We start from the raw sequence: 23,057 nt of genomic DNA, 5'->3' as shown, positions 1-23,057 counted from the left end.
CGTTTCCAACTTCCAATCAGCCGCGCATCTGAGCGTGTTATTGGCTACAGCATCTCTGCATCCATCCGCCTCCTAATCAAGGCCCCCAATACCATTCACTAAGATAATTTCAAAAGACTAGTCACCACCACCCAAGCAGTGTCCTGAGAGGCAGACTGCTTAGGGGGCTGTTAATAGTGCTAACTGTGGACGCAGGGGGAGAGGGATGGTGTGGACTGGAAGTTACACTGGGAGCACGGAACCTCGGGCTTCTCCTCTTTGTTTTGTCACAATGAATGTTTAGTTTATCAAAGGCCCTAAAAGCCCTACGGTCAAGGACATTTCCTGGCAGTCCAGTGGGTAGGGCTCTGCCCTTCCACTGCAGGGGGCATGGGTTTGAGTGCTGATCAGAGAACTCAGATCCTGCAAATCAAAAGAGGCAAGGATGAAAAAAAAAAAGTCTTACAGCAAATAAGTTCATTTACCCCAGGGTTTCTGAAAACGATCTGAGCTCCGATTCCTTCTTTCACAGCATCCTTGCCAGCATCCTGCAGGACGCTGTTTCAAGGCTCATCAGTTTGGGAACCTCGAGGTTAGGCTTCCTAAGCATTTGCCCTGTCTTCTAACTGAGAGCACACATATGGGAATAAATGTCTACGGTACAGCTCTGCTTGTGTCAACAACATGCTCAAATACTTTCTGGAGGGCCTGATGTTGGCCAGATAAGAGCCAAGTGTTTCTCTTACCATCCCCCACACAGGCCCCAGCCCCTCCTCGTCTTATATCCCACTATTATTCCTAAGACACCTGAGCTCCAGGCACACAAACCCCATGCTTTTCCTGCTCCATGCTTGGCAGTGCCCGTGCCTCTAACACCCTGCAGCATGGTGAGTTCAGTGGATAAGAATCCGCCTGCCAATGCAGGGGACATGGGTTCGATCCCCAGTCCGGGAAGATTCCACATGCGACAGAGGCGCTAAGCTTGTGCGCCACAACTATTGAGCCTGTGCCCTAGAGCCCAAGAGCTGCAACTACTGAAGCTCGTGCCCTCTAGAACCAGTGCCCCGCAAGAGAAGCCCCCACAATGAGAAGCCCTTGCACCAGAACGAGAGAGGAGCCACAACTAGAGAAAGCCTGTGAGCAGCTGTGAAGACCCAGACAGCCGAAAATAAAAATAAACAAATCCCCTCAGGGAAGGGGTCATAGCCTCGTGTGGACCCCCCATCACTCCGTCCCTCTCTTCTGCTGAACCCTCCTCTATGTGCGTCTGCTTTATTTCCTCCCAGGGCGGATGCCAGACCACACCACCTGCCTCCCACGCTTTCAGGGGTCTTTGCAAGACAGGAGCTCCATAAGTATTGAAGGCGTGGATGAAATAATCATTCCATACTACCTGCTGCGATTAAGCTCACCGAAAGTTGGTCAACAGTCTGGACCCAAAGGCAAAATACACAGCCCTCAACCAGAAAGAAATCAGAATCATAGATGCTATGAGCGGAATGAAAGAGGAAGAGAGGAAGGTTCTGAAGGAAGGTTCTTTTGAAGCCTCTTCCTGAAAGGAAGGCTCTGAAGGCTTCAAAAGAAAGTCTGACCACAGAAAGAGAAGAGGGATGCAGTCGGTGTTACCTTCAAACGTGTAGAGGGCTTTGCATGTCCCTATGGCAGGAAGGGGCTCCTCGTCGTCAAACTCGTCGTCAAAGTCTGTGGCCAGCACCTTGACCTCACTCTCCTGACTCTGCTCCTCCGTGTAACTGCCATCGGGGCTGCTCAAGAAAGCAAAACACACAGCAACTATAGCAACTGACCCCAGCGAGGGCTCAAATGCAGCCCCCGTGAGAGCACAAGTGCTTGCAACTCCAGAGCGTTGTAACCAGGGACCGCCCCTCACCCCACAGGCTCCAGCACCATCCAAGGGGGAATCAGACAACTGCACTGTGGAAAAAACCACAGGCCAGTCATCAAAGACACGTGGGACCTAACAAGGACCTTGTGCGCATCTCTGATTCCAGAATCGGGCAGTAAATACAAAGCCAAAAAAAAAAAAAAGAACAAAAAACCCCAAACAGGCGCTGTCCAGATACTGTACCTTTCCCGATCCTGCGCACAGTTGTTGACCGAGGGGGCGTTCTGCGCCTCATACATCCCACTCTGCCGACGGGCCTGGTCGCTGCGGGCTGGGAGTCGGCCTTCGACCTCGGCCAGCCAGGCCTGCAAAGAGAAATCAGGAAAGACTGGTCAGAGCTCAGCTGAGGGCCTGACCAAGCAGGGTTCAGGCCCCCAACCTGGGCTTCTGGTTGGTCACTGAAGCCGACTGGAGAAGGACCATGTGGCGGGGGTGAGGAGCCTCCAGTCTGTTTGCCCTGACTGTATAAACATACTTGAAGGCAAAGCTGGAGATGTACAAGCACAGACTTCCATTTAACCATTGCTCATAAAGTGGCAGAAGGACACCAGCCTGGCTTAAACTCTCGGGCTTTCATTCACTTATTTATTGCGCGGCAGGTGGGGTCTTAGGGCTTCCCTTGTAGCTCAGCGGTAAAGAATCTGCCTGCCAATGCAGGAGACACGGGTTCAGTCCCTGGGTGGGGAAGAACCCCTGGAGGAGAACATGGCAGCCCACTCCAGTATTCCTGCCTGGGAAACCCTATGGACAGAGGAGCCTGGTGGGCTATGGTCCACGGGGTCGCAAAAGAGTCAGACACGATTGAGCGGCTAAACCTCAACGACAATATGAGATCTTAGTTCCCAGACCAGAGATTGAACCCATGTCTGCATCCCTGCATTGGAATCCCCGCCACTGGACCACCAGCAAAGCCCCCACAACTCTCGGGCTTTTTAAGCAGCTGTATGACATCTGATAAGTCGCATCTCGTTCCCCTAGTTCCAAAAGTTCCGTGACCATGACGTCACCCTGGGAACCACGAGGGTCCTGCCACACTTAAGCAGTGACTCAGTTTAAAAGCCACACTTCCCTTTTTTTTGCCCTTAGGAGTGTAATGTGTGTTTTTTTTTTTAATAGTGAAGAAACCTTGTACACAGGAAATCAAAGTAGATCAACTTTTCTTCAGCAACCTTTGAAATAGTGTAAAAATGGCAATTCAAATGACCAGAAAAGGACATTTCTGGGTTCTAAAATCTCAACCAATAATAACTTACTGACAGATTCTAGAAAGAATGGGAAAAAGTCATATTTGGCTTTTCATGGCTAGAAATAATCTATTTTGATCAGAATGATCAGTTACTATTTTTCTAGTCTTTCCATTTTAGGGGTCGGGGGAGAAGCCTTTTGTTCACAGCTTAAAAGATTCATTATGTGTGTTTCTTCTTCGAGTCTCATGTGTGTTTCCTGCTGGTTTCCATCTTTTGATAATGGGTCCTTTGAAACAACAATAACATATTTCAATGGTTTCCCCCCACAACCCAGAAATAAACCCTTGTATTTATGATTAATTGGCTTGTAACAGCGAGTTACAAGCTGTCTTGAACAGCCCAGAGAGTTCAAGGGGAGAAAAGGTCTTTTTGACAAATGGTGCTGGGACAACTAAAAAAGAATGAATCCGGACCTGTACTTTTAACCACGTACAACAATTAACTCAAAACGAACCAAACACTTAAACATAAAAGGGAAAACTACAACATTTAGAAGAAAACATAAGCATAAAGGTTTGTGATCTTGGATTAGGTGCTGGTTACTTAGTTATGCCACCAAAAGCACAAGTGATAAAGAGAAAAAAATTTTTGGTAAATTGATTTCATCAAAATTAAAATGGTTTGGGAGTTCCCTGGCAGTCCAGTGGTTAGCGCTTGGTGCTTTAACAGCCGGGGCCCAGGTTCAATCCCTGGTCAGGGAACCAAGATCTTGAAAGATGTGGGGCATGGTCAAAAAAAAAAAAAAACTTTTGTGCTTCAGAGGACATCTTGAAGAGGGTAGAAAAGCAATCCATAGAATGGAAAAAATATCTGCAAATCATAGATATGAAAAGGAATTCGCATCCAGAATATATTTTGAAAATGTTTACACTGATACCAAAGCCAGACAAAGACCCTGCAAGACAATTACAAATATTAACGGCCTTCTTAAAAGACTTTTTGATTCACTGAGATGATGGACAACTGTATACTCCCGATTATACCCACTGTCAACACAAGGTGAAACAACTTGAGTGAATTTAAGTGAAATGCTGAAATGAAAAAAAAAAAAAAAACACAAAAATACCCGTATATAACTATAACCTTAAACAGTGTCCCCTTTAAGGGACACCATTAAAACAGGATACGCTGAAAAGCAGAACACCAAATGCATGACAGTGTCTTTTTCCTTTCCTCATAACTCGTGAAACACCTGACTTTTCCAGCTGCATCCCTCACAGGGAAAGAAATGCTGGCGCTCTACAACCCCATGCGTCCCGTGACCCCACACCTACTTCTGTTTCTTTTCTTTTTATTTTCCCCCAACAAAGCTTTTCCACAACAGCTTTTTCCTACCTCAAATTTCTGGGTCTCTAGTCTCAGCTTCTCTATATTTTGGCTGACTTCTGCTAATTTGTGATCCAAACTGGTGGGGTCTCCCATTTGCGGATTCTTTAGGTAGACATCTTTCATTTTTGTGATGGCATCTCTGAAAAAGAGAAGGGGCAGAACATGGCCAAGTTAATGCCGCTGTTAGATTTAGAGCAAATGAACTGACTCCCTGCCAGGTGGGGGACTGGGCAGTGCGGTGGACAACTTCACTGAACTTCAGCAAAAGAAACTCTACACTAATCACCCAACACAAGACCAATGACACCAACTGCATTGTGAGTCACAGGAAATAATTTAACCAAAATATAGAAATAAGTGGAAGAGAATTTCTATGTCTTCACACACACACACACACACACACACAGAGGCCATGCTGTGCGGCATGTGGGATCTTATTTCTCTCGTTGTTCATTCGCTAAGGGGTGTCTGACTCTTTGCAACCTCATAGACTGCAGTGTGCCAAGCTTCCCTGTCCTTCACCATCTCCCAGAGTTTGCTCAGACTCATGTCCATCAAGTCAGTGATGATATCAAACTATTTCATCCTCTGCCACCCCCTTCTCCTTTTGCCCTCAATCTTTTCCAGCATCAGGATCTTTTCCAATGAGTCGGCTCTTCATATCAGGTGGCAAGGTATTGGAGCTTCAGCTGTAGCATCAGTCCTTCCAATGAACATTCAGGGTTGATTTCCTTTAGGATTGACTGGTTTGATCTTGCTGACTTGACCACGGATTGAACCTGGGTCCCAAACATTGGAAGCTCAGAGTCTTAAACCACTGAACCACTGGGGAAGTCCCATCACTCTACTTTCTTTTATTTCCACTTCCCAACGTTATATATCTTGTTATTATGCTTATTGCTTACTGTCTATCTCTTTCTCCTAGAACAGCAGCGCTCTGAGAAGCTCTCTGGGCTCAAGCCCTTTTGCTAACATGACACACCCCCAGTAGCCAGACCACACCTGGCTCACAACAGATGCTCAACAAGTATATGGCGTCCCCAGGTAGGGCAGTGGTAAAGAATCTATCTGCCAACGCAGCAGACGCAAGAGACAGGGGCCCAACTGTGTGGTCGCCCACAGGTTTACAAGTCGTCTCTTTACTTCATGACCTATACCTCCAACTACTGCTCCACTTCTCAGTAAAACTTCTCAAAAGAGGTGTTTAAAGCCATTATCTCCCATTCCTCTCCTCCAGATCTCTCCAGAGGTTTATCATTTTTGTTCATCTTTTCAAGGAACCAACTTTTGGATCTGTTCATCCTCTTTGTTGAATATGTGGTTCTATTTCATTGATTGGTAGCCTTTCCTTTATTATTTATTTCTTTTTCCATCTTCTTTGGTTCAATTTGTTTCTAATATGTATCGAAAGCTGTCAATTTCCCTTTATGAGCCATTGGCTTTAATGACATCCCCAAATGCAGGTGGAGAATGTGTGTTAAATTCTGTTTCAGGTATTTTCTAATATCTATGATGATTTCTTCTTTAATCTATGTGTTACTTAGAGCTGCATTCTTTCCTTTTTTAAAGCAGTAAGAACAGATTTTATTCAAAACTAATTGCAAATGGGGGAAAGAGGAGAGTGAGAAAGCTGACTCGAAACTCAACATTCAAAAAACTAAGGTCATGGCAGTCGGTCGCATCATTTCATGGCAAATAGAAGGGGAAAAAGTGGAAGCAGTGACAGACTTGATTTTCTTGGGCTCCAGAATCACCGTGGATGGTGACCGCAGCCATGAAATTAAAAGACGCTTACTCCCTGGAAGGAAAGCTACGACAAACCTAGACAGCATATTAAAAAGCAGAGATATCACTTTGCCAACAAAGGTCCGTATAGTTAAAGTTATGATTTTTCCAGTAGTCATGTGAGAGTTGGACCATACAGAAGGATGAGCACTGAAGAACTGATGCTTTTGAACTGTGGTATTGGAGAAGACTCTTGAGAGTCCGTTGGACTGCAAAGAGATCAAGCCAGTCCATCCTAAAGGAAATCAGTCCTGAATATTCATTGGAAGAACTGATGCTGAAGCTGAAGCCCCAGTAGTTTGGCCACCTGATGCAAAGAGTCAACTCATTGGAGAAGATCCTGATGCCGGGAAGGATTGAGGGCAGGAGGAGAAGGGGGAGACTGAGGGGGAGATGGCTGGATGGCAGCACCAACTCAATGGAGGTGAATTTGAGCAAACTCTGGGAGATAGTGGAGGACAGAGGAGTCTGTTGTGCTGCAGTCCCAGGAGCTGCAAAAGAGTCGGACACTCTTAGTGGCTAAACAGCAACAAAGCTGGGGCTTCACTGTCGCGTGGGCTCTTCTCAAAGTTGAGGGAGTGGGGACTCCTCTCCAGTTACGGTGCACAGGCTTCTCTTGCTGCAAAGCTTGGGCTCTAGAGCACAGGCTTAGTAGCTGTGGTGCATGGGGTAGATGCCCCATGGAATGTGGGGTCTTCCTGGACCAGGGATCGAACCCATGTCTCCTGCATCGGCAGGCAGATTCTTTACCACTGAGCCACCAGGGAAGCACTGAAGTTGATCCTTTTGAACTGAACAGTTTGGAGGGAGGGCGGTTATTTGGCTTGAAAGTCAGTCCTCTCACACTCGTTTCCTTCTAGTTGACACCTGCATGGCCTGTCATTTTCCATTCTTTATTTTCAACCTCTCTGCACCTAATGAGCTGGGTGTGTCTTTTGTAATTAGCACACAAGTGGTGTCCAGTTTTAGGTTTTTGTCCAGTTTGAAAATCTTTTAATTGGAACATGCAGTCTGTTCACATTTAACATACTGATTCATTTTATTTTACAAACACTATGCCAGGCACTGTCCTCAGCCCTTGAGGTACCCTGGTACACTTAATCTTCACGCAGGCATATTAACTCCCTTTTCATGATGAGGAAACCAAACTACCAGGAGGTCAAGACTCTTGTCCAAGGTTTGCAAATGAAACAGGTGGAGCCAGATTGGAACTGGGGTGTCTAGTGTGCTTGGTATTTTAAATCTTCCACCCTAATTTGTGCTTTTGATTTGTCCTGCCTATTTTATATATTTTTTTCTCTCCTATCTTGCCTTTATGGATTATTTTAAACAAAAACAAACCAAAAAATCCAACCTTTTCCAGATCATGTCACCTCTGCTCAGAGCCTTTCATTTTCTGTTTGTCCTGCGTAAAACCTAAGTTCCATAACAGAGGTTTTTGATGTTTTGCTCATTCTTTATCCCCAAGGCCTAGAATATTCCCTTACACACAGTAAATGCTCAATAAACAGAGGTGAAGTGAAACGTGAAGGTGATCTGCCTTACTGCTAGCAAGCGCCACTCTGGGGGTTCAAAGGTCGTACCATGGTCGCAACCCAAGTGACAGAAACTTTTCTCCACGAAATCAAACAATTAGGGAGGGTCTGTCAATCACTTATAAAATGGCATTTCAGATATCTGAGTCATAACTTGCTACTCCAGGGCAAACTATATCTGCTCATTTAGTAAACAGCACGAGGTTTATAATGGATTTATAAACCTTTTATATCTGGTCCCAGATGTTATAAAAGGTACAAAGACAAAATTTTTATTTCACAAAGTATATTTTTAATTCAAACCTAGAATAAAGTTCATTATATGTGTTCTTTTTAACATACTGAAACAATATTTATAAAGTGATATATTTTTCAGGAGTTGCTCTCCCAGGGATTGAAAAAATATATATAAAACCCACTTTTTATTTGCATGTATTTAAACTGGCTGCCTTGCCAACTTTATTTATTTTTTGAGTAACTAAATTTTAACCTCAGCTTCAATATCACTGGGCTTCCCTGGTAGATCAGCTGGTAAAGAATCTGCCTGCAATGTGGGAGAACTGGGTTTGATACCTGGGTTGGGAAGATCCCCTGGAGAAAGGAAAGGTTACCCACTCCAGTATTCTGGCCTGGAGAATGCAATGGGCCGCATAGTCCATGGGGTCACAAAAAGGTGAACACCACTGAGCGAGTTTCACTCACTCAATATCACTGAATTTCTGTAGGGCTACCATGTGGCCTACTTCATGCCACACAACATGTGGACTCTCAGTTCCCTGACCAGGGATTGAACCCATGGCCCCTGTCCTGGAAGTGTGGCATCTTAGCCACTGGACTACCAGGGAGGTCCCTCAGGTTATCCTTTAAGTCCAGATCTCCATTATTAAATGACTCAGTTAATCCCCTCAGTGAGAATATAGAAAGTGAGGGACAATAAAGCGGTTTTCTCTTTTTAAATTACGCATAGTCGATTAACAATGTTGGGTTACTTTCAGGTATACAGCAAAGCAATTCAGTTACACATACATGTCTAACTTTTTTTCCAGACTCCTTTTCCTTATTGGTTGTTACAAAATACTGAACTGCTGCTGCTCAGTTGCTAAGTCATATCCGACTCCTTGCACCCCAGTGTCTGTAGAATGCCAGCAACAGCAGAAACAGAAATGGATATTTTAATGAAAAGGAAAATGAAAAATGCGTTTTAAACCTGTGTAGAGTGTTTATTTTCTCTATAAAAATCGTAACTATTAAACCAAATAAACTGCCTATAATGGAAGGTGATTTATGAAAGAGCTGGTTTGCTCAGACATCATACAGACTTTGGTATGCCACAGAATGTTTTGTTGTACTGGTGAAATTCTCTTATCTAACCTGATTTTATATTCCATGGTGACAACATGGTAAACATAGTGTTACTAAAGTAAGTGAACACATCAAAAGAGAAAAAAAAGGAGAGAGATAACCAAAACGCATTTTGTTCCCCAAACATAGAGTAATACCTATTTGTTAAAAGAATCCTCCCTGTCTTTATTTATTTTTATACATGTGGGAATATGTGATCTTAGTTTCCCCACCAGGGGTTGAACCTGTGCCCCCTTGCATTGGAAGCACAGAGTCTTAGCCACTGGACCACCAGCAAAGTGCCCAGGAATCCTGTCTTTAAGCAATCCAGTAGACTAGCTATGACCAAACACGTGGCTAAAACAATCACCTAAATTAAAACCTAATTTAGAGCCTCTCATCTTTCCAAACTGAACTCGAATTTCTTAAGAAGTCGTTTCGATCCACTCTACCTTTGATCCATCTCCTTTTGGATTTCTTTATTTAATTCATCGACTTTCTGTTGGAGCTTTTTCCTTCTCTGTTCAGGTGGGAGGTTGCTGAAATCTTCTGGTGTCGCGCCCTGCAGACACAAACAGAAATGAGCCAGAAAGCCTCCTTGAAAAAAAGACACCAAGAGAAGCCTGCAGGGAGATTCCCCAGACACCAGGACGATGCAGATGTCTGCGTGTGTTTTCATGAAATAAATTAAGCTCTTTCCCACGACACCCAGCTGAGATGCAAAAATCCGTGCATGCAAACTGCAAAGGCCCCACAAACCGTTTTCCATGCTGGCCCCACAGCCTCCAACAAGGAAGGGAGCCCCGAGACAGGAAGATATACTTCTGACCCCAGTGAGAATCAGTGAGCAACAAATCTGGAGACAGTCTGCACTTCGCTGTCAGTGTCGATGGCAACACTGAAGCTTTAGGCTTATGTTTTCCTCCTATAAAAAAACTGGTAAGTGGCCCCATCAACTGTTACATGTCGATGGCACTGTTCCCCACCCCACCCCCACCTCGTCTGAGTATTCCTTCCCGTCTCTGCATACAGCCTGAGGCCAAAAGTTTCCATCCCTGTGAAGTGACAGATGGGACATCTGGTTCCTCCAGGAATGCGGGTGAAAAGGACATTAAGGGAAAAAACCCTCCCCCGCTTCTTTTTTGTCACCTTTAGGATCATCTCAGAGAATCCGCAGAGAATCACCCCCGCCCCCACTCCCCCAGTTTCAAAACCAACTTTTCCATAATGTCTGAAATCAGCCCCAGCTGTTTCTAACTCATCAGAAGAAGTACACTTTGGTTTTTTTTGCTGCACTACATGGCATGTGGGATCTTGGTTCCCTGACCAGGGATCGCACCCAGGCCCTCTGCATTGGAAGCAGAGGGAAGTCTTGGAAGAAGTATACTTCGATATCTTGATTCCTTTTCAAAAACAATTGCTCTCTTTCCTCTGTGCATGTGTTATAAGTAGAAAATATCAACCGTGAGTTGCCAGACTTTTACCCACACTTACGCATCATTTCCTAAAATGAGGCTATTTTCATAAAGAAAGAGAAATTTGCTCAATAGCCAGGGATAAGCCAGGGAATTTGAAGAGATTTTGCTTTAGAATCCCTTCAAAAAAAAAAAAAAAAGGCAAGACAGACTTGCTTGGGAGTGGATGGAAAAGAAGGGACCTGGATAATGTAATTGCAAAATCAGCTTGAGTTTGCCAAGCAGCTTACATGGGGGCTTGTGACCAAAGTTCCTAGGCTGCTTATTAGAAAATGCCAGGCTGCTGGGTTGGAAGTCTGTGATTCAGCAAATAGCTCACCACTAAGGCCACCAAAGACCTTTCAGCTAATATTCTCAAAGACTGCGTGTGTGCCCGTGGGCATGTATGAGTTTGAGTGGGACGAGATCTGAGTGAAAGCAAAGCAGAAGTGATTATTCCCTAATGCCAACCCAAGAAAGCTCAGCTTGCTTCTAAAGCTAAGATGAAGCCAACTAATCTTCAATATAATAATAAAGCAGGCTTGTTTTTCCTTTTCCACATAATACCTGAAACTGCAATTGTTTTCCAATTTTCTCAACTCAGTCACCGAGCCCAAAAGCTCAATAGTTTGGTCTCATGCTGAACTGACTTAAATCAGCATGTTTTCTGGAACTGGAGATTTTATTTTCATTTTTGTCTTAATGCTAGAATGTGACAAAACAGTGTAAGACGCACTGCTTCAGAAGGCAGGAAACCTAGTAAGTGGTCGATGTTCATTCATTCAGATGCTCTGAGCCTCACTATGTGGTGTGAGACCCAAAGACTTTTCTACAATGATGGAAATGTTTTCACATGTCTGCACCATCCAACCTGGTAGCCACACATGGCTGCTCAGCACTTGAAATGTGCCCAGTGCAATTGTGGAACTAAATTTAAAAAATTTTAGTTACATGGGAGATTCAGGTCAACAGTTCTAGATCCAAAGAAACTCAGGTCTCTGGACAGTACCTTCAAAAGTTCATTTTGTCCTGTTCACCTTTTGAAGCTTGAATTCTTTCAAACAATACTCTAACCTATGATTTATTTTGCCACGAAGGAATTTTTATTTCTGCCTTCGAGTTGGAGTAGACTTTCTGAACTCTTTGGAGGGGCCTCAAAGAGACTGGCCCTACCGGGGTTTGGAAGAGAGGCCGCAGGCACGTTTGTATATTTTCAATGGCTGTGACTCTAAGGAGATCTTGTTTTACCTGCTACCGGAATCAAACACTTGCTCGCTTGACATGAGCTACTTCTTGAGATTTATAATTTTTACACCCACCCTGCCTTTGTGTATCTTCTTTATTAGCTTCAAAGTGAGGGCATCAAGCAACAACATCTCAAACAGAAAGACTGTCTGATAATATTATCTTTTGCCACCAGCAGCTCAGCAAAAGAACAAATAAAGGGCAAAAGAGAAGCCCTGGCATCTGACAGATTCCCAGTTAATTGATCCACTTTCTCCCAAATTCATACTGATGTTCATTTAAATGTCTAGATCTTTCCTTCTTGTAGAAACCTTAATCGAGAACTCTTCTAAGGATTTTATTTTACCTTCTAAGAAATGTTTCATTTAATAAAAAATTCTTTCTCTTTAGGGCTGGATCAGTTGTCAAATACCAGGTCAGGGTGAAAAGATTATGTATATACTTTTATATATATATTCAAACACATGTAAAAGTACATACATACAAAGATAACCATAAAATACTGCCCTATATTCTCAATAACAGTGCATAAAATGCTGATGTCATTCCTGGTTGAAGGGTCAAGTTCATTATTGTCCGTGACTTCAGGATATTCTCAGCTGTGATGTTTGAGATTACTATATAACTTACACATATCTGAAGAACAGTATGGGTTATGTGGTTAAGAGTTTCTTTTAATAGGTTTAATGATTAGTTTGACTATTTACTAGGGCTATGAAATTAAAAGTAGTAACAACACCGAACACTAAAGAAATCATTTTAGAAAGGCTTAGGAGGCTCTTTTCACTGTCCATAAAATTGTCTTTGATTTCTTGAATCAGCTACGCCAAGGCACCAGTGTATTTACGGAGCAACTTAAAAGTTTCATGACCTTCAATTCTCGAAGGTGCCTTAGACCTGAGTCTGAGCCCAGCATCATTCCTGCATGCCTCCCTCAGGTCCCCAGTGATTTTCATCTGCTTCTGTGGCTCCTGGAGAGGAGCAACTTCCAACTATTAAATTTGCTTTCATTTAGAATGATTCGATACATAAACCTCCTCATATTTAGTATTTATATTTGTTCATATTTAAATAAAGCTTATCAACATCTGTCATCCTCTTAAGACTCCAGTGGTAAAGAAAACCAAATCATGAGTTAAGCGTTAATCTTCTTAATGGGGAAAGATTATGATCACCTCTGTTAGACCCTGGACCTTCATATTCCAGAGGTCTAATAAGGAAGCCCCAACAAAGGCACACACAAGGGAAACACGCATCAACAGTTAACCCTGAAGATGGGCTGCAGATGGCACAGCACCCACAAAATGCACACCGAAACACCTGATTAGATTCAGGACATGCATGGAGTAAATGTGCTTACCAGCTTGAGAGAAAGCTTCGTGTAAAAATCGAAGGGGTAACAGGGAAAAAAAGAGAGAGAGAGAGAGAGAAACAACAACACATGAGAAGAGGAACTTGGTCCGTTCCACTGAATTAACATAACACATAAATTCAACCTGGCGCTTTGTGAACATGACTTGTAGCGGATCTGTGCCGAAATTCCCAAGAGGGGCCAATCTGCCCAAACCTTTCTTTAGCGGCCATGGTGCCAGAGCAAAGTATAAAGATAGGAAGGGAGCGCTTCTGCTTACTGTTCTGATTGGTCATGTCAGCCTGAGTATAAATTAATAAGAGTTTGCAATCAGTGACATATCATGATTATAAAAGATGGAAGTGGTCACAGAAACTTTTGTTCACCACACCTCCCATGGAAAGTTTCACACAGACTAAAAGAGTTGGGAAAGCAATGAATTCCACAACATATCAGTAATATTTTTATCTTAAGGGGCTCTAATACATCTGAACCCGGGTATTTCCTAAAGGTACTAAGACAAACTCTCAAATTGGTAAACGGGAACCAAGGACTGAAAGATGCTCTGAGACCCGACCTGCAGGAACCAGGAAGCCTCTCAGCACCAGGTTGGAGATGGATGCTGTCTCCCACCTGTGTACTGCAGGCACTTCCTGCTATACAGAAGGTGTCTTCTGGGGCTTTCTATCGAACTGCGGGCCCCACCCACAGAGGTTCCATAGCACCTGGGGAGTTAACAGAAGTTGCTGCTCTTGCAAGTGACCTTTAGGAAACAGCCAACTGTCTTAACTACTGAGGGGTACTTACTCCTCGCTGTGGATTTCCTGTTAATTGCCAGGACACAGCAGTTGGCAACTCTGCTAGGCCTGGAGGCTGGCGAAACTATACCTATTACTGGATCCAAAACCAGATTAAAAGGCATCTCAAAATTAGGAAAAGAAACACTGGTTCTTCGGTGATAGGTGAGACATGCTTTTTGGCGATAAAGCAGTATTTTGAGAGTTTGGTGCATATTTACTCGGCTGCTGTAATCCTAAAAGTTCAGGGAATTGGTAGCAGGATCCAAAAATACATTGGAGATAGAGTGGCAGAGAAAGTGCCCCTTGATTTTATTTACTTACTTAGATATTTATTTATTTACTTGGCTGCACCCAGTCTTAGTTGGGGCAGATGGGATCTCTAGTTTTGGCAAGCTCTTAGTTGCCCCATGTGGGATCTAGTTCCCAGACCAGGGATAAAACCTCGGCCCCCTGCATCGGGAATGCAGAGTCTTAGCGCCTGGACCACCAGGAAGTCCCCAGGGCCCTTTGGTTTTAAATTGGGAGGGAACAGGGTGTTAAAAATTCCTTAACTAGACTTAAAAAATCTTATTATTCAGATTAACTCAAAGTTGATACTTCATTGTGAATAGACATTAAGCTTTTAAAGAAATTTTCCCTCTGGGGGAAAAATACTTTTAAGGAAAGGCATAGCAAGACAAAATCTTGGGAAGAAAAGGTGCAGACCATCATATTTGTGATCGCCGTCCAGGTAGGCAACCTACATAACGCCTTGAGCCCCTCCTGCAAATTTTAGCACAGATCTGTTTATCACAATTTGAGTTTTTTACAGACAACACTTTTGGTGCACAGCAGAAAACTTGCAAATATCTTTCTTGCAAAGCAGACCTTATACAAACGTTTCCTCACACATTACCGTGTAAATGCTGCTAATTTGAACTCGCCACTCTACCTGCTGTCTATTTGTCTACTTCCATGGCTTAAGGTAATTATATATATATATATTTAAAATTTTATTTATTTTTAAAGCAATATATTTTTTTCTTAGCCATTCCAAAACCAGAATTCTAACATCAAGACTAATAGCACAGGACTATTACCACTTCATAATAAAAATAACTCATTGGGATTGAGAACAGATCCCAATAGAAATAGGCAATATTGAATTCTCAAATCCAATTTTCTGAAGTGGACAGGTGATGGATAATCTATAAGAAGTGCCATCAGTATAATCTTTTTAATGACTGTAAACTGGTTTTCCATCTTAAGTTGCAAGCCAGCCAGTTAGATCCTTTTAAATTAGAAACTGAATCACCTGCCAAGAGAATACTTTGAAAGGCTGCATTAAGTGCGCTGTGTGACACCTGAAGTACTAAAAGCTGTCAGTTTCAGGCAACGATTATGGAGCCTGGGGAGCCACGAGTGTCAATAACACATGAGGGCACACAGAGCTGGCGGGTCCATGTGTTATTGGGCCGTCACAGGTACTAACCTCAAGTACAGAGAAAGGGGACAGTGAACAGGAATATGTAAGTGTCTGTGGTCTAAAGTCCACGGAAGGTCATTTCGCTGCTCTGTGACCCTTGCTCAGGCTTCGCAGATTTTTTTTTTTTTTTTTTTGGTTGTCCTTTACGGACCCATCTGTTTCAGATGTGCATGTGGGTAAGGGAGCCACACGCAGCCGTCTGCGAGAGTGCCATTCTCCCATGACCAGCGGTGTTTTAGGGGTGAGATTCTGCCGTAAAATCATACTCAGTGACACCAGCTCAGACAGCAGTCCCCCCATCTACGCAAAGGGGAGAAACACAAGCTCGGCTCGCTGACGTTTTTAGGAAGCTTGTTCCTGGAAAGTTTGGCCCCTTTTTCCATGCGACTTTCCGGGATGAGGAAGCCTGTGGCTGGGTGGGTACAAGGAGGCTTCTCCCGCTGTCTGGGTCAGAGAGCACCTGGGTCCCCAGTCTTGGTGCTATCACATGGGTTAGTGCCTGTGCCGTGACCGCATGACCTGGCCGTCACAGGTAAACTTACAACATAGTCCCTAGCTTCAAAAGCATACGTGGGTTTCCCTATCGTCCTCTTCATGAGTTCTTTGTGAAAACAGAGAGCCTGAGTCTGCCAATAATCAGCAAGAGAACAAAGTCAATCAAATGAAATTAACCAGAAGACTGTAACATCTGACAAACAATTGGTAGGGATTTTCAAAATATTTTGATCAATGTTGATGGTATTTTTCCATACAATGAACTCTAAAGTGAGGGAAGCAGGGAGATAGGTCCATATTTTAGATTTTTAGAAGGCCCGTACTCAGATCAGGAAATCTTAAGACAGTAAAGTCATGCTCTGTAGATTGCAAATTGAGAACACACAATCTCGCTTCATTTTTCTTTGACTTACATAAAGATGAAACAGTGGTTAATAATGGTGGCATGCCAATCTCTAAAGATGTCCAATGAGACATTTTCTTACAAATGTGAATGATTTACAACAAAAAATATTTTATCCTACTCATTGAGAAACAAAATCAGTTATGTGACAAAATATTCGCATTGCATTTACACATTCTGATAATCAGAAACAAATGACTAAAATCTAGATCAGAAAGCTGCACAGCACGATAAAAGACACATTAAAATCACAGATTTGTTATTCTCCTAGAAGCATTTTCCCGTCTTTGGCGCAATAATCTTAAAAAGTGGAACAAATGAAATACTAGCGAGGACTGTATCATTTTAGTTAGGGATCCTGTAAACCATGTACCTTCTGTTTTGAAATTGCTTTAAAATCAAATTTATTTCCCCAAACTTCAGATTTTTTTTTAAACTTCCTTATCTTACTTCTACGATGCATTTCCTTTTCTTTTTTCGCACTGCTATTTCCTGAAGAAAAGCACATCACATCTGACCCTAAAAACAGATCAACTAAAAATAAGAGAAGTAAAAATATGTTTATATTTATTTACTGATGCTTCATGTGTGTGTGTGTGTTTATTCTCAAAAGCACACTCCCCATTTAGGAGATTTCTTTTAAAGATAGAGGTTTGCTGAGCACAGATTTGAGGTGTAAGAAATAAAACTTATTTTGCTAATGTTCTTTTTTTTAAGAGAAGGGCATTTCTTCAATTAATCAAAATAACCCATTTTTCATTTCACTGTTTTTGTTTTCAAGTGTTTATTTTTTTCTTAGCCACGTTTTCTTATGCTTATTGATTACTGACATTCTTGGTCTCTTCCTAAACATTTAGAGAACACCATGAAACATGCTTCAGAAACCATCTGCCACCAAGATTGTGATGTTGACAGAAGAATGGAATAGATACATATGCAAACAGTGAAAAACCATGAATATTCGACATTTTTCATTATGAGATTACAAAAGACAATGCAGACATATTTTTATAAATATAATAAATGAGTGCTCTGTACGGGTTTTGGAAGCAGCAGAGGTGGGGTAACCGTTTTACAGTTTATGTAAAACTTCCTAGTTGATGGCCTAGTATAGCGACCTATAGTCATCTGTTGGAGATTCTTCCATGAACAAGGAGCAGAGATGGATGGAGAATTAATTCTAAAAGCCAGCATAATGGAGATCTAATTATAGAGTTCAACATGAGCCATCGTCCACTGCTGAAGCTATATTCTGCCTTCTAACAAAGGCACTCTTGAAATCTTTAGGAAATTAAATTCGAATTCTTACCCTGATATGCTGGGTAACCTTAAAACAGGATAATTCCACCAACTATACTCTTCACAGAAAACTCAGATTTCATTACCAAAGGAATCAGCATATAAAAAAATGAGGGTTTTGCCCCTTATTTAAAAATGTAACAATGTAGCTATTTTTTTAAAAACATCTTTTATACACAGAGGAAAGGAAAAGTAAAAATTTGTTACAAGGAACATACCTCCACTACAACCATATTGTAACTCTCACAGAACAGAATAAAAGGAAACCTTACCACATACGCGTTTAATGTTTGCTTACCCATTATTCATTTTAAAGAGTATTTTGGGATGGCTTAGACTGACCATTTAGGTTTATTCAGGAGGCTACAAATGAATGACTTTGTTCCAGTTTTTTTCTAAAAAACCAAACTGGTATCTGCTTTGGACTGCTGATCAATTCCATAAAACCCTGTGACTTAAGCACATGCGATCTTAATTAGGATGGCAACACTGAGTCAATCAGAATAAAACAGGTTCTTCTTGGTGTGAACACATAGACTCTCAGATCATAAACAGGTTCTCTGGCTTTAAATCCTGGCTACATATCTTCCTAGCTTCATCTTTGTAGGTACCAGTTTGCTTATCAGTAAAATAAAGAAATCTTAGTACCTAGGTTCATAGGGTGGTTGACAGAGTTAAACAAGCACATAGAACACAGTCTGGCAAACGACAAGCATACGATAAAGGCCAGCTGCTATTATTTCACCCTCTTAAGAGACATACTGCACTAGCTCTTATGCAGTCAGATCTGTTACCAGATATTTGATCAACATCTTGTAAATTCACCGAAACAGCCAAGGAAACCCCTGTAATCCATACCATTTCCCCGCAGGCCTGGAGGCATAGCTCAGAGAGAAGTACCCTCTTTATACACTGTTTCAGTAATTATTAAGCAAATATTTTCTGACTATGCAGTGATTTCCACCTCTTCAAATGTTGCTAGCTTTAGAAACCGAATTTAAGTTTCCTTTTTTCAGTATGATCAAGGTAAAATATTAATGATTTAGATATTTCAGAAAGGAAATGAAGCAAGGTTCCCCCCACCCCCCCAAATGGATTACAGACAAAAAAGAACCCTGGCTGGCTGGCTTCCCCTCTCTCTCCTTCCATCCATCCTGCTTCCTTCCTTTTTTTTTTTTTTCGCTCTCTCTGTGGCTCTTCTTCTTTCCGGCTATAATGAATCATAGGTTCTTATTGTTTTATGTTATGGGAAAACACAAAGGAGTCATTCACAAACAAAATTAAGTTATGCAGGACAAAACACGCAACCAAAGCGCACCAGAGAGACAGGACTCGAGAGGAGAACTTACCCCGCGCTTTAGACTCCGGAAGCAGTGGATTTTGGGTTTGGAGGTCATGAACTCGTTGAAGCGATGGGAGAGGGGTTCCTTTTGCTGCTTGGGAGACTGGGGGCCGTTGGGAACAGCAGAAGGTGAGGCAGAGGCAGGGGGAGGCGGGGGAGGCTGATGGGGGGATGTTAAAAGGGACATAAGCTACGTGTAAGAGATGGAGCGGTGACGGAGCAAAAAATCAGAAACAAGAAGATAAGACACAAAACAAAAATAAGCATCAAACAATATTTGAAATCCAAAGCAAGTCAAACACAAACAATTAAAAATTTAGGCCATGGTCCAAAAGAAAACATGGAGGACAGGTTAAATGGAGAATGTGGTGAAAGTGGGAGTTTTAGTAAGTAAAGCAAGAGAAGAAGAGCAAGAAATATCTGACCAGAAGCTCATGCAGACTTTCACATGCAAACTGCCGTTCTAACTAGTCACCCTAAACCAGTCTAAGCCAGAAGGGTAAATACTTCTAAGCCACCTAGACTAACACAGCTGGATGGGAGAAAACGAAAGTCCTTAAATGCTAAGGTTGTGAAAACAGCAAGACAGTCTTAAAATGAAATATTAAATTATTCTAAGGTTAAAGCGGTTCGTGTCACCTCGATCACACCCTTTATGCCCAGGTTAATGCTGTCATGCACCTACATATCACACTCTAGAAAGAAAATAAAAAATGTTCATGGATACATATGTTAACAGGAGCTCAAAACCAAGTTATTAATCCAGGGAAACCACTTCAATTAGAGATGCTGATACATGGTTATAGAAATGTGGCACAGCGTCCCTTCTCTCAGCCCAGGGAAGCAGCAATCTAGGAGACTTAGGAGTGAAAGGCGTGATGCGGAACGGCCCGAGGTCAGTAGGCTGTTAGTGTGGGTGACACGGTGCAGGTGATAAATGCGTCTGAAATAAGACAAAAGGCCACGGCCAAGGTACCACCACCAAAGAGAGATATTGCCTTAAAATGAAACAGCACGCTAGCCTTCTGTTTGCATTCTGAAACTACAAGCTTAAAACTCTTCGTTCCTTTAAAGACTAAAAGACAGATGAACATCTCCACACCTTGTAACACTCACATCACACTGGGACCAGTCATCAGTACCTTATTTTTTTTGATGAACGGCCATAACTTTCCTTTGGATTTGCCACCAAATTTGAGCTCTGATTTGCCTTCTCCTCTGGAATTTGAAAGGCTGTTATCTGACACAGTGCGTTTCATAGGCTGAGTGTAATCCTCAAATTCAATGTCTCCTGGAGGCTCGAACCCAGACTTATAAGCTTCTACGACCAGCTGTGAATCCTGCAATGACACCCATCACGCACAAATATGTTCCAATCCATGTAAATACTTTCCACACACTGAACTATGATGCCCTCACACAGATGACATTCTAAGGAAGTTATATTGAGTAACAGATTTTTTTTCTAGTAATATTTTTATCATTTGAAAGAGTAACCTGTAAAGGTATACCTCTAGTTGAGATTTCAAGATAATTTTAATTATTTTTCTACATTTAGAGAAACAAATATTAAGAACAACTTTGCCAAAAAGCAGAAAAACTGGGTCATTTATTATGCAATTCGCTTGAAAAATTGTTGTTGCTTAGTCGCTGAGTTATGTCCGACTCTTTGCAACCCCATGGACTGTAGCCCTCCAGGCTCCTCTGTCCATGGGATTTTCTAGGCAAGAATACTGGAGTGGGTTGCCATTTCCTTCTTCAAGGGGTCTTCCTGATGCAGGGGTCGAACCCGCATTTCCTGCTTGACAGGCGGATTCTTTACCACTGAGCCACCTAGGAAGCCCTTCCCTTGAAAAATGCAGTAATATAAAAACTGATTCTCATCAGAAGGTCTTAAAGCCGTTTGGCATACACAAAGTCAAGGCAAAAAAATATCCTCCCTCTGATTTCTTTGGTTCACTGTGGTTCAAAGATGGGAATTTATTGGATAATTTTCCTTTATGTATATATTTGCCCAAAGTCTCTCCTCCACTAGAATGTAAGCTCCCTTCTCCACTGCATCCCTAGCACCTGGATGATGCCTAATGATAAGGACAGAATAAATGTTAGCTGAATAAATGAGGGAACTGACTGCCCACTCTCTGGTGTCCCCCTGCTAGGAACTTTGAGTTCAGAGTCTTTTCGGGGTCAGGTGATGAAGACCAACGTGTAAGGAAATGACAACCATTGTGTCCAAGATAGACAGATGTACAGTTAAAGTATTATAAAAGCACCTGTGACTTGTAATAAAATTCTAACTCAATGATATCGGATTGAAAAAGAAGAAACTATTAGAGAAGACCATCTGGAAAGATCTCAACTTCCTACCATGAGCCCACATTTTAATTGGTCATAGCTGTTTTAGCTAACATGGAATTTGTAGGTGTGCCATAGACATCAATTGTCTTGTAAGAGCCAATTATCCTTCCTTCTGATTAATAAGAACCCTGATTTTAAGCTGAGCACACGGCCATCCAGCAAAAAGGCTTCACTCTAAAGCCTTCTGTACAGCAGGAAGTGGCCCCAGGACTAGGTTTTGACTTCTGAGATCTCTGAGATGTAGGCAGAAGTACAGTGAGCAATTTTAGAAAGCTTCCTTAAATAGATAGTGTGGACTCTTCTCTATTTAATGCTTTATGGAATTTGGATGTGATGGCTGGAGCTACAGAAGCCATGTTGAGTTTGAAAGTCATATCATCAAAAGCTGTGAACTAGGAGAAGCCTGAATTCCTGAGGACTTGCAGATCATTTGCCCATACCACAGCTGGATGCTCTGCCTGGTAGACATCTTCACACAGGAGGAAAAATAAACTGTCTTAAGACACTATTGTCACTGTTATATGAACCTAAGCCTATACTCTCAGGCTTCCTTGATGGCTCAGTGGTAAAGAGTCTACCTGCTAAGCAGGATACGTGGGTTCAGTCCCTGGGTCAGGAAGATCCCCTGGAGAAGGAAATGGCAACCCACTCCAGTATTCTTGCCTGAGAAATCTCATGGACAGAGGAACCTGGTGGGCTACGGTCCTTGGGGATGCAAAAGAGTCAAACACGGCTTAGTGATTAAACAGTAACAACAAAACTTATACTAACATCCATAGTCCCAAATGTGCAAAGGACTACACTAAATCCAAAACATGGAGGGCTGAATTTTAAAGACTCTGAAAAGGTATTGCTATTGTTGAAAAGTACTTGTGACCACTGAAAGCAGCTACTCTCAGATGATTGAATAAGGTCACTGTGGGAAGGGACAGGGAAATAATGGAGCCACAGTTATCCATTACCATTAAGTCCAAACTACAGTACTTACATTTTTCGGATCAATTGACTCGGCTGCCTTTACGATTCCATCCAAGCATTTCCCAATGATGGGAATCACCTGCCGGTCCAGCTCTGCGTATGTCTTCACTGATTCTCCAATTCTCACTATCCTCCTCTCCTCCATCTCTTGAATTTTCTGCAACATTAGAGTTTGCATAAAATTAGTTTGGTTTACTATTATTTAAGGAAGTTGTTTTTTAGTAGCATTGTTACCTCTAAAAAATTCTCTAGGAGGGAAATAGGCCTATTAAAAGGTTCAAATTAGGGACTTCCCTGGCGATCCAGTGGTTAAGACTCTGCCCTTCCACTACTGTGGGCACGAGTTTGACCCCTGGTCAGGGAACTAAGATTCCTTCATGACGCTCGAGGTGGCCAAAAACAAATTTAAAAAGGTTAGAGTTAAAGCAACCATAAATTTATTGTGCTTCTACTTTAGCCAACTGGACACATACTTTACTAATTGTGAGGCTGTCTAAAATGTACACTTTACACAATTCCATTCCAATTTCAGTAAGAACCTGAAACGCAGGTAGTTTTACTATTAATACCATTTGGTTCAGTTCAGTTCAGTTATTAGATTTCAAATATTTCCTCTATCTTTGGGCCACTGTTTCATCCTTTACCAAAAGCATGGCATGCAGGTTAACTGCCTTGACCCAACACAGGCTGAGACGCCCAACACAACTTCTACAAGTTGGAGGTTTTTTTTTTTTTTAATTTCTTTTTA

At 42.2% G+C, this 23,057-nt stretch overlaps 1 protein-coding gene across 5 annotated transcripts in view; it reads right to left on the bottom strand.

Moving 5' to 3' along the window:
• Positions 1 to 23,057, bottom strand: part of FNBP1 (formin binding protein 1) — a 134,476-nt gene that overhangs the window by 7,335 nt on the left and 104,084 nt on the right. For 2 of the 5 annotated variants that reach the window (XM_068988777.1, XM_068988775.1), the window contains exons 8-14: positions 22,320 to 22,466; positions 20,116 to 20,313; positions 18,981 to 19,163; positions 9,572 to 9,681; positions 4,465 to 4,597; positions 2,066 to 2,187; positions 1,606 to 1,742 (exon numbers count right to left, since the gene is read on the bottom strand). In XM_068988777.1, coding sequence (XP_068844878.1) covers positions 1,606 to 1,742; positions 2,066 to 2,187; positions 4,465 to 4,597; positions 9,572 to 9,681; positions 18,981 to 19,163; positions 20,116 to 20,313; positions 22,320 to 22,466 — 1,030 coding nt within the window. Of the gene's footprint in view, positions 1 to 1,605; positions 1,746 to 2,065; positions 2,188 to 4,464; positions 4,598 to 9,571; positions 9,682 to 18,980; positions 19,164 to 20,115; positions 20,314 to 22,319; positions 22,467 to 23,057 lie in introns of all 5 variants that reach the window. The other 3 variants (XM_068988781.1, XM_068988787.1, XM_068988793.1) reach the window with 3 other exon arrangements.

Source organism: Capricornis sumatraensis, chromosome 1 (genome assembly GCF_032405125.1).
Source record: "Capricornis sumatraensis isolate serow.1 chromosome 1, serow.2, whole genome shotgun sequence".
Classification (NCBI taxonomy): Eukaryota; Metazoa; Chordata; class Mammalia; order Artiodactyla; family Bovidae; genus Capricornis; species Capricornis sumatraensis.
The sequence above is the reverse complement of the archived record's forward strand: the minus strand, read 5'-3'. Positions and strand labels throughout refer to the sequence as shown.